Raw genomic sequence first — 12138 nt, forward strand, 5'->3', positions numbered from 1 at the left:
AGAACCGTTCATGCTGGATGTTAATCTTGGGAAATCAGATGCTGAATGCTGGATGTCCGGACTTTGGTGTTATAGGGGATGGAGATAGAGAGGATCAGATAAGGGAGCCTTGGATAATTTTGGCTGTCAAAGATGTATTATTATCCATTGCTCAATGAAATACTACCTGATTGGAAGTGTGCTGGTCATCAGATATACATTTGTCAACTCCCGGGTCCCGGAACTCGGAAGTCGGTACGGTTGACCCATATTTGGGTGGTCGGAATTTGGTGTCTTGTAGGGCAACACAAGCTTTGCACAGCCATATCAGGAGATCACCTGCTGCTCCAGGAACTCGATAACTGTGATTTATTACCTCCTCTGAGTAAGGTTGACTCACTGGTCATCAGATATTCATTTGTCGACTCCCGGGTCCCAGAACTCGGAAGTCGGTACGGTTGACCCATATTTGGGTGGTTGGAATTTGGAGTCTCGTAGGGCAACACAAGCTTCGCACAGCCATGTCAGGAGATCACCTACTGCTCCGGGAACTCGGTAACTTTGATTTATTACCTCCTCTGAGTATGGTTGACTCACATCTTGGTGGTCGGAACTTGGCTTCTCATAGGGCAACACAAGCTTCGCACCCCATATTCCACATTCTGCAAGACAACCTAAGCACCATCAAAGGCCATGTCAAGAGAGCACCTGCTGCTCTCTTCAGAAACATCTCAACTTCGGTTGGCCATTTAACACGGAAAGTATTAACTAAATTATGTGTTGAGTTCCGGGTCCCGGAACTTGGTACAGTTGACTCCAATTCTGGTGGTCAGAACTTGGCTTCTTGTAGGGCAACACAAGCTTCGCACCCCGGATTCCACATTCTGCAAGACAACCTGTGCACCATCAAAAAGTATCAACTAACTTATGTGTTGAGTTCTGGGTCCCAGAACTCGGAACTTGGCGTCTCGTAGGGCAACACAAGCTTCACACTGCCATGTCAGGAGATCACATGATGCTCCGGGAACTTGGTAACTTTGATTTATTACCTCCTCTGATTTGGTTGATGTACAACTACCTCAGCTCCATCATGTCTACAATTATGATACACATGGGCCCACCCATCTATATTGTATACCACCCTCGGCCCACCGGTCTAATTAATATGCATCTGGGCCCACCCGTATAATACAATATTTTATAATACCCTTGGCCCACCCATCTAATTTGATATGTGTCTGGGCCCACCCGTGAATGTGATAACAAGTACCTACCCATCTATCTCATACACATCTACCTTAATACACCCATCTGCATAATATCCAGCTACCTCAGCCCACCCGTCTACCTAATATTCATTTACATCGGCCCACTCATCTACTCTATATATTCCCTGCATGGGCCCACCCACCTCCATCAGGAATAATTTGCCTCCCAGCCTATCTGTCATAGTCGAGGATATTTTTATCATGGGCCCATGGTCCGCTGGCCCGTATCATATGGGATATTATGCACGTCCGTTCCCTCATATTATACGGAGATAGGTCACTGTAATATGTGTCAGAGCTCGGAACTCAATGATCTGTGTAATATAAATGAAAAATCAACATGTTGCATGCCGGGTTTCAAGTTTTGGGGTTCAGCACTCAAAACTTGGTGATTTGTGCAACAAGTAAAAAATGGACATGTTGTGCACATATTTTCGGGGTTCGGGTCTTGGACCTCGGACCTCGGAACTCAATGATTTGTGTGATGTAAATGAAAAATCAACATGTTGCATGCCGGGTTTCAAGTTTTGTGTTTCCGCACTTGAAACTCAGTGATTTGTGCAACAAGTGAAAAATGGACATGTTGTGCACATATTTTCAGGGTTCGGGGTTCGGGTCTCGGACCTCGGACCTCAGAACTCAATGATTTGTGTGACGTAAATGAAAAATCAACATGTTGCATGCCGGGTTTCGAGTTTCTGGTTTCAGCACTCAAAACTCAGTGATTTGTGCAATGAGTGAAAAATGGACATGTTGTGTACATATTTTCGGGTCTCGGGGTTCGGGTCTCGGACCTCGGACCTCGGAACTCAATGATTTGTGTGATGTAAATGAAAAATCAACATGTTGCACGCCGGGTTTCAAGTTTTGGGTTTCAGCACTCAAAACTCGGTGATTTGTGCAATGAGTGAAAAATGGACATGTTGTGTACATATTTTCGGGTCTCGGGGTTCGGGTTTCGGCCCTCGGAGCTCGGAACTCAATGACTTGTGTAATATAATTGAACAATGGACATGTTGCATGCTGGGTTTCGAGTTTTGGGTTTCGGCACTTGAAACTCAGTGATTTGTGCAACAAGTGAAAAATGGAAATGTTGCATACATATTTTCGGGTCTCGGGCTTCGGGTTTCGGCACTTGGCACTTGGCACTTGGTTATTTGTGTGATATAAATGAAAAATCAACATGTCGCACACTGGCTTTCCAGTTTCACGCTTTGGCACTGGAAACTCAGTGATTTGTGCAGTGAGTAAAAAATGGACATGTTGTGTACATATTTTCGGGTCTCGGGGTTCGGCCCTCGGCCCTCGGCACTCGTAACTCTATGATTTGGGTTATATAAATGAAAAATCAACATGTTGCACACTGGGTTTCAAGTTTCACGCTTTGGCACTCAAAACTCGGTGATTTGTGCAACAAGTGAAAAATGGAAATGTTGCATACATATTTTCGGGTCTCGGGGTTCGGGTTTCGGCACTTGGCACTCGGAACTCAATGAATTGTGTAATGTACATGAAAAATGGACATGTTGCACACTGGGTTTCAAGTTTCACGCTTTGGCACTCGAAACTTGGTGATTTGTGCAGTGAGTGAAAAATGGACATGTTGAACAATGGGTTTCAGGGTCTCGGGTTTGAAAAATAGCATAATAACAACTTTCATGTTTTCATTATCATTTGCCTATATTGACTACTGAGTCTGATAAGAGACCCCTTGGATGATTCATTGCTCAATGAAATACTACCTGATTGGAAGTGTGCTGGTTATCAGATATTCATTTGTCGACTCCCGGGTCCCGGAACTTGGAAGTCGGTACGGTTGACCCAAATTTGGGTGGTTGGAACTTGGCATCTCATAGGGCAACACAAGCTTCACACCCTGGATTCCAAATTCTGCAAGACAACCTGTGCACCATCAAAGGCCATGTCAGGAGATCACCTGCTGCTCCGGGAACTCGGGAACTTTGATTTATTACCTCCTCTGAGTATGGTTGACCCAAAGGTTGGTAATCAGAACTTGGCTTCTCATAGGGTAACACAAGCTTCGCACCCTGGATTCCAAATTTTGCAAGACAACCTGTGCACCATCAAAGGCCATGTCAGGAGATCACCTGCTGCTCCAGGAACTTGGTAACTTTGATTTTATTACCTCCTCTGATTTGGTTGATGTACAACTACCTCAGCTCCATCGTGTTTACAATTATGATACACATGGGCCCACCCATCTATATTTTATACCACCCTCGGCCCACCCGTCTAATACAACATCCCATACAACACCCTCGGCCCACCGGTCTAATTAATATGCGTCTGGGCCCACCCGTATAATACAATATTGTATAATACCCTCGGCCCACCTGTCTAATTTAATATGTGTCTGGGCCCACCCGTGAATGTGATAACAAGTACCTACCCATCTATCTCATACACATCTACCTTAATACACCCATCTGCATAATATCCAACTACCTCGGCCCACCCGTCTACCTAATATTCATGTACATCGGCCCACTCATCTACTCTATATATCCCCTGCATGGGCCCACCCACCTCCATCGGGAATAATTTGCCTCCCGGCCCATCCGTCATAGTCGAGGATATTTTTATCATGGGCCCATGGTCCGCTGGCCCATATCATACGGGATATTATGCACGTCCATTCCCTCGTATTATATGGAAATAGGTCACTGTAATATGTGAGAGTGCGGGGGCAGCTCCTTGCTTCGGCTGCTTTAATTAATCAACATTGCACCTGCAGTGCCTCTGCTGTACAAATCTGATGTAAGGTTGCTCGATATCCTGCGAGTCACTTACATCTTGACTTTAGCGCTGCACGGTGTGGATGCCACATGCATGCTGTTGTTCTTTGACTTATAATCCATGAAGACCTCCCATGATCTGCAGTATTTTTTTGTGACCTCTAGTACACATCTTATTCTCAACTGTTAGTTTGCATTTATCCTCCATTCGCATGTCAACATTTGTCCCTGGACATTTCAGTGACTGCCCTCCAGACTCAGAAGAGGGCCCGAGCCACCCAGAATGCCCCCAGGACACAAGGCAGAAAAACCTCATGATCAGTGAAATGCTACAACTTTTCGTCATTAGTATGTGTCGCATCTATTTTTATTTAGCACATACCGATGATTTCCCAAAGCAATTCTGGCGACACTTTGTTTTGTCATGAATCTCTTGTTTTGTTTCGCGACAGACTCCATGCCAGATCCACCCAACGATACTGTCCAAGCCTTAGGTGAGGAGTCAGGCCAACCTGAACAACCCCAGGATCTGAAAGACACAAACCTGGTGATCAGTGAAGTGCTACAACTCGCCACCAACAGTACATGCTATCCACCTTCACTCAGTAGGTGGTGCCTATGATTTTCCATGACAGATTCGGTGTCGGACCAGCTTGATGACACCCTCCCAGCCTCGGGTGAGGAGTGCAGCCACCCAGAACACACCCAGGACCCAAGAGACATACACTTCAGTGGAGGGCAACAAGTCGTCATCACTTGTATGACTTATCTATCTCCACCCAGCTCGTGTTGACAATTTCTCTCAAGCCATTCACGCAACCGATCTCATACTTGGTCTCCAATGTATCCCTGCTGGCTTTTATGTGGTAGTCAAGGCTGATGGTGCTGAATATCAGACAAGCAATAATTCTGTACACGTAGACCAGGCTGTCGTTGAATGGCACGAGTGCATTCTTCTGTAAGTGGTCTGTAACCTTGTCTGTCTTGCAGGTATTGACAAAGACTAGACCATGCAATCCATCTTCTAAAGTTGGGGTCAGCGTGTATGCCTCATTCGAATTGGGTCCCATGGTCTGTCATGGAGAACTCCTTCGCACATTCGAGATGTCCATTGGAGAATTACTGGATCGCAGCGAAAGGTCTCATCGTCAGTATTTATTGCAAATAACACCTCACGGATGCTAATGAGTATCACAGCCATAATGTTTCAGCCAAAGCAGGAGGACGTCATATCTGCTTGTACTTCATTGTTCATGATGGTAGAGCAGCAACTTTCTGATCGAAATGACGGCGGTGTTCTTTGTCCTCTTACTACCGTGAGCGATCAATGCAGTCTTGCATTCTGATTCTGATCGCCGTAATGTGTAGCTTACATCTCGCAATATGGATGGGTTAGCACTAAGGATGGATGCCGGACATCGTCTTCTCGCACGATACCGCAGGATGCAGAACAGTACGGATCTTGAACAATCCACAAGCCACTTTGAACGGGCCTCGGATCTTTGCCCCGTGGATCATTCCTACCGCCCTGCAGCACTGTTCAATTTAGCCACCGCAAAGTTTATCAGTTGCCAAGCCAACGGAAGACACCTCAACCTCAGCATGCCTATCTCTCTTTTTCAAGATGCACTTGATTTGCGTCCCACTGGTCATCCAGACTGACCCACAACCCAACTCCATCTTGCCATTTCTCTGCTCTCTCGCTTTGCAAGGCGGGAATTTCAAACAGATGCGGACACAGCTAAAGAGTTATTGAATGAAGTGCTTGATGTCTGTCACGCCAATAGCCACATTTATAGAGCAGCTCGGATTGCAATCGAAACATGCGCACTGCATTCTGCTTCAAGCATGGATGCAAATGATCTAGAGCAGGAGCGACCTGCCGCATCCATGCTTCCGTTATCGCCGAATCAACTTGTTGATCAAGCAGAGCGGTATCTACAGAGAGATGAACCACATGCCTTAGATGAAGTGATATCCCTTCATTATGATGCACTGGGATACTACAACACCGGACATGCTTACTGAGGGCAATTGCTGGGTAATTTGGCCATAATGTTGCACATTCACTTCGAGCGTCGAGGCACTGGTAAAGACTTGGATCAGGCTATCGCACTTGTCAGGGAAGCGCTGGCCTTGTGCCCTGTCAGTCACACAGATCGGTCTGTGTTGTTAAATAACCTCACGAATCTACTCTCCTCCCGCTTTGACCACCGAGGCAATGATGATGACTTGGATGAGGCTATCGCACTGCACAGGGAAGCACTGGTCTTATGCCCCATCGGTCACACACATCGGTCCATGTCATTAAATAAGCTCGCGAATCGACTCTCCACCCGCTTTCAGCACCAACACAATGGAGAAGACTTGGATCAGGCTATCTCACTTTACATGGAAGCGCTGGCCTTGTGCCTGGTTGGTCACACACATCGGTCCATGTGGTTAAATAACCTTGTGACTGGACTCTCCTCCCACTTTGAGCACAGAGGCAACAACCATGACTTGGATAAGGTTATTGCACTTCACAGGGAAGCGCTGGCCTTGTTTCTGGTCAGTCACACAAATTGCCCCATGTCATTGAATAACCTCACGATTCATCTCTCCTACCGCTTTGAGCACTGAGGAAACAATGAAGATTTGGATGAGGCTATCGCACTGCACAGGGAAGCCCTGGCCTTGTGCCCGGTCGGTCACACACATCGGTCCATGTCATTAAATAACTTCATGAATCAACTCTCCTCCCGCTTTGACCACCAAGGCAACGACAAAGACTTGGATCAGGCTATCGCACTTGACAGGGAAGTGCTGGCCTTGCGCCCTGTTGGTCACACAGATCGGTCCATGTCATTGAATAACCTCGCGACTCAACTCTCCTCCCACTTTCAGCACCGAGGCAACGACAAAGACTTGGACCAGGCTATCGCATTTCATAGGGAAGCACTGGCCTTGCGCCCTGTCAATCACACACATCAGTCCATGTCATTGAATAACCTCGCGACTCAACTCTCCTCCCGCTTTGGGCACCAAGGCAACGATGAAGACTTGAATCAGGCTATCGCACTTGGCAGGGAAGCGCTGGCCTTGTGCCCGGTCGGTCACACAGATTGGTCTGCGTCATTAAATAATCTCACGATTCACCTCTCCTCCCGCTTTGACCACCGAGGTAATGATGAAGACTTGGATGACACCATCGCACTTTACAGGGAAGCTCTGGCCTTGCACCTGGTCGGTCACACAGATCAGTCCATGTCATTAAATAACCTCATGAATCAACTCTCCTCCCGCTTTCAGCACTGAGGCAATGATGAAGACTTGGATCAGGCTATCGCACTTGACAGGGAAGTGCTGGCCTTGCGCCCTGTCGGTCACAGAGATCAGTCGGGGTCATTATATAACCTCACAACTCAACTCTCCACCTGATTTAGCCACCAACACAATAGAGAAGACCTCCATGAGTCACAAGAGAACCTTTGCTGTGCATTGACTCTGTTAACGCAACATGATCCTCATCAATTACTAATTCATCAGTGGCTAGCTAAAGTCTATCTGATGTTCCATCATTCAGGCCTTGACAACACCGGCACAGGTGAAGATACTGATGGTCTGAATTCTGCTATTCACCATCTCCAGGGAGCAGCAAATGTTGTCTCTGGAGGCTTGCTATTCCGCCTGCGAGCAAGTCTACTCTGGGTTACGAATGCCTGTCAACATTCACACGTCACTGAACTGGAAGCATATGCAACTTCCATGCAACTTCTGGATGCTTACATGTCTAAGACCGCTTCAGTATTGTCTCGTCACAAAATCATGAAGGACTTCCCGAGTACACTTGCCGTTGATGCAGCATTGTGTGCTCTTCATAGTGATGATGTGTGTCGCGCTGTTAAGTTATTGGAATTTGGACCCAGATGACACGACTCCGCACCCCTCTTGACAGCCTCCAGACTCGTGGTGATCATGCAATGGCCCTGATGAAGAGATTCCGAGATCTCAGTTCTCTCCTCGATAATCCTCCTATGAACTATTCAGAAGGAAACCCAAGAGTTGATGTAGAAGCAGAGGAAACCCGGTACAGATGTGTAGTGGAGGATTGGAATAGAGCCATAGAAGAGATCTGGGAGATCGAGGGCTTCTCTCGCTTCCTCCTTCCCCCCTTATTCTCTGATCTTCAAGATGCAGCTTGTGATGAGCCTATCATCATTCTCATCGCAAGCAAGTCGTCTTGCCACGCTATTATCATTCCACACAAGCAACCTCCGACTAGCATTCAACTCCCTACTGATTTTCTGAAACTCGCTAAATTGGTGGTCGCACTTCAACAGGCAGTTGGAAAAGAGGCTGGTCCTAAAGGGAACCAACCAGCGCTGACGAAAGCTTTGAGAGAGTTGTGGGAAATCGTTGTCTGCCCAGTAGTGGAGATTCTGGATGGGTTTGTATGGTGAGGTTCCCGAATATGGTGGTGCCTGACGTCTCTATTCAATTTCTTGCTGTTGCATGCTGCTGGTGAATACAGGGCAAGGGGAAAGTCTGTTTCACAGCAGTACATCTCCTCATACATGCCATCTCTCACCACGCTGATCAAGGCTTGTGCAAGTCATGAAAAGCTCCGTCAGTTCCCTTCATTGCTATTGGTCAGGATTGCCCAGCTGGTGCCTCGTTCACGTTGGATGCTGTGGAGCCAGAGCTGGAATTGGTGCAAAGACTTTTGCCCCCTCCCCCCACTATTTCCTTTTCCAAGATAACCAGTGTTGATGCCACGAAATCGAGAGCACTGCGCGCATTGCGCGACAATACTTGGTTCCATCTTGCATGTCACAGGACACAGAAAATTGACGAACCCTTCAAGTCAGCCTTTCTAATGCGTGACAAGCCACTTTCACTCCTCGATATCATTCAGACGGATCTGTCTCAGCATGAATTCACATTTCTTTCTGCCTGTGAAACCGCAGTCAGTGTCTTTAGTACACCCGATGAAGTAATACACTTAGCAGCTGGCCTGCAATTTGCTGGGGTCAACAGTGTTGTGGGGACAATGTGGAAGGTCACTGATAGTACTGTGCAGCACTTGGTGGAGGCATTCTACAAAAATATGCATGGGGATGGTTGTCACAACCCAATAACGAATTAACGCTGGGCAGAGACTAGGACTCAAACAACAGAATAATCACACAGAGGAAGTAGGCAGCAGGTACGTCTTGGTATTGCTCACTTGGAGATACAAGAGGTTTGAACTAAAGAACTACTGACTACGATGAGCTACCTATATACACATATTGAAACTGAGATCAAAACTGAGTATGAACTAACTAACCAATCAGAATAATTAAAGGTATCGTACGATTCTATATATAACTATGATGTCATAACATGTGCCGCAGCCGCAGTAAGACTCTGGAACATTCCAAGAGTGTCACGAGGCATGACGTCAACATCTTCAGCATTGTCCGATAGATCACGTGACTCTGGTAATTCTACAATAGACGCAATAATAGGAACTTCTTCAACAGTAAACATATTCTTAGAAAGAGGTGCTGTGACTGGGCGCTTAAAGGACTTAGAATTAAGGAACGAATAATGGTTTGTATTTGGAACTCGTGACAATGGTCCAATGAATTCCAAACGAGCTGCCTGGGTGCTGCACCGAGCGGTCCAGTCATTAGCTTATGACAAGGACATTCCAATGACCTTGGACCAGCGCATAGTGTTCGTGCATATTGGCATATGACTCATTCTGTGCGTCCTCCCACCTTGATTAAAGCATTCTTGAGACATTCTAACGACTTCCTGTATAGCATCCAGTTATATCCGCGCACAACCTGTCACTTGCCAAGGACTCTAATATTGCAAACTTCGAGACTGTATATGGACACAATATGTACATTCAATTTAGACTTGACTTTGTATTTTGCAGTTTGTTGCCTCGGAGTCGAAGGTGGTTGCTCATGCGCATTGAAGTATTGATGATTTGTGGATAAGATGAGGTTGCACAATGCTGATCTGGCATCACGCCTCATGTGGCAAGACACAATTTACAATGAATGAGTGTTTGGATTGCGTGAGGGCCTTAAATGCACTCCTACCCATCATGCAGCACCGAAATCTGGTTCTTATGCCAAGGAGCTTAGGCCCAGCAGGGTAGATAGATCATAGATGAATGGAAATACATGGTTCGTCCATTCTCTTTTCAGAATAAATGCTTTAGCTTGCTGTCTTCTGCTGTGTCTGTGTCATGGCGTGTGGGCAGGAGCCTCTGAGCTTTCCTCCCCCTCACTATGTCATTGCACAGGTCCTTGCCCATCCACTGGAAGCATGAAAGACTTTTTCAGCAAGAAAAATGTTGAAAAATTGTAACAAAGGTTTAAATAAACCATTAATTTTGGTCTATTTAAACCTTTGTTACAATTTTTTCAACATTTTTCTTGCTGAAAAAGTCTTTCATGCTTCCAGTGATCGTGTGTGCTGACAGCTTCCTCTTCCCATGCCTGGGTCACACTCTGCCTCTATTGCCACATTCTTTCAACAGCCCGACCTCCCTGCCCAACTCATACATGACCGGTCGACCTATCGCTCACTGAGCCTGACCATGCAACATTCTACCTCTCTGGTGATCTCACTGAGAAGGCGTACACTGACTTCCCAGTGGTAGATGTACCAACTTGAACAGAGCTGAAGTAGTGAAGGCTCAGATAGTGAAGGTGAGCATTTCTGAATCGCCAAGATCGGGAGGTGGGTTGTAGGGGAGATGAAGATCATTTGAGTGTAGCCATAGACTTGTCTCCGAGATGTAGTGCTGCATCGGCCTCAAATAGATGTAGGCTATGACATAGTGACGCCATACCCCATGTGTAATGTCGGAAATTCCTAATTTTGGTTGGCATATCTTAAAATAGCGTGCAAGGTCCCAATTTGTCAGTGGCATTGCGGTCCGTTTGCAAGGGATCCCGAAAATTATGGAAGCTGCTTGCAAGCAATACAGATATTCTTCCAAGACGGTCCCAAGACCATTCCAACACAAGGTCACAATTTTGAAAACAACTAAAAACACCCCTCATTGGAAGGTCATTGCAAGTCACATGATATCATTCCAAGTGTTTCGAGAACTTGTAAGGACTGTCTGATTCTTTTAAGGTAGCAATTTGAATTTAAAAATTGTACAAATTGCTAAATACCGATTTTCTGATATTTCGTACCTTCTACCGCGGCATTGCACCAGGTCAAAACCACATTGATCGTGGTTAGGACTTGAGGAGTCTGCTTTCTCTGTTTGCCATTGATCACTGTCAGAACTTGAGGAGTCTGCTTTCTCTATTTGCCATTGATCGCGGTCAGGACTTGAGGAGTCTGCTTTCTCTGTTTGCCGTTGATCACTGTCAGGACTTGAGGAGTCTGCTTTCTCTGTTTGCCGTCAATAAAAGCTTGCAAATCCTGCAGAAGAATCAGTACAATAAATGTGAATAGATAGACAAGCTGACCTGAAATAGACCAACACGAGACAAGGCATTCACAGCGATAGTGATATGCACTGTTTCAGCATCAAGTACATAAACGGAATCGATACCGGCTATTGATAGGACTCCCTGGTCATCCTGGTGCTGTTTGTTCGAGGAAACGGGAGTGGCAGTGGCAGAGGATGCAGATGAGAGACATCTGACGGTAAGTACATAAACAGAATCGATACCGGCAATTGATAGGACTCCCCAGTCATCCTGGTGCCATTTGTTCGAGGAAACGGGAGTGGCAGTGGCAGAGGATGCAGATGAGAGACATCTGACAGTAAACAGTCGCTCCTTGCTTTGTCGATGGGTCAATGAGGCAAGCTATCAATATACATAATGTCAGTACTAAGTTTGGCTGAAGAGTTCAACAATTCAAATGCACCTCGATGTCAGGTTCAGACGTCATGCTGATTGTTGGGAGTTCAGAGAGCGTCAGATTCACACTGGCCCAAGTGCCGCCACTGAGGAGTTTGAAGAGAAGGTTCAGTGTGTATGATAATCGATGGCCAGGGTGTTGCTACCACTGAGGAGTTTTATTAAATTGAAGAGAAGCTAGAGAGATTCTGAAGATGGAATTCTAAGACAAACGAGAGATGATTGTGGTTGAAGCGAAGTGTTGCAAGCCTAAGCAAAGACAAA

The 12138-nt window shown here is 46.2% G+C and overlaps 2 protein-coding genes across 2 annotated transcripts; both read left to right on the forward strand.

Moving 5' to 3' along the window:
- Positions 1-4460: 4460 nt before the first annotated feature.
- On the forward strand, positions 4461-5665 carry F5891DRAFT_1196098 (uncharacterized protein; the record flags this gene model as incomplete). Its single annotated transcript, XM_041368250.1, has 6 exons — positions 4461-4584; positions 4639-4761; positions 4811-4961; positions 5011-5150; positions 5201-5319; positions 5372-5665. The coding sequence occupies 6 exons, from the start codon at positions 4461-4463 to the stop codon at positions 5663-5665; spliced, it is 951 nt and encodes a 316-aa protein (XP_041219236.1).
- Positions 5666-6058: 393 nt separating this feature from the next.
- On the forward strand, positions 6059-9131 carry F5891DRAFT_1131179 (uncharacterized protein; the record flags this gene model as incomplete). Its single annotated transcript, XM_041364638.1, has 11 exons — positions 6059-6092; positions 6132-6457; positions 6485-6557; positions 6627-7093; positions 7634-7873; positions 7912-7996; positions 8087-8344; positions 8447-8590; positions 8650-8800; positions 8822-8964; positions 8992-9131. The coding sequence occupies 11 exons, from the start codon at positions 6059-6061 to the stop codon at positions 9129-9131; spliced, it is 2061 nt and encodes a 686-aa protein (XP_041219237.1).
- Positions 9132-12138: the final 3007 nt, after the last annotated feature.

This window comes from Suillus fuscotomentosus (genome assembly GCF_016647785.1).
Source record: "Suillus fuscotomentosus strain FC203 chromosome Unknown F5891scaffold_93, whole genome shotgun sequence".
Lineage (NCBI taxonomy): Eukaryota > Fungi > Basidiomycota > Agaricomycetes > Boletales > Suillaceae > Suillus > Suillus fuscotomentosus.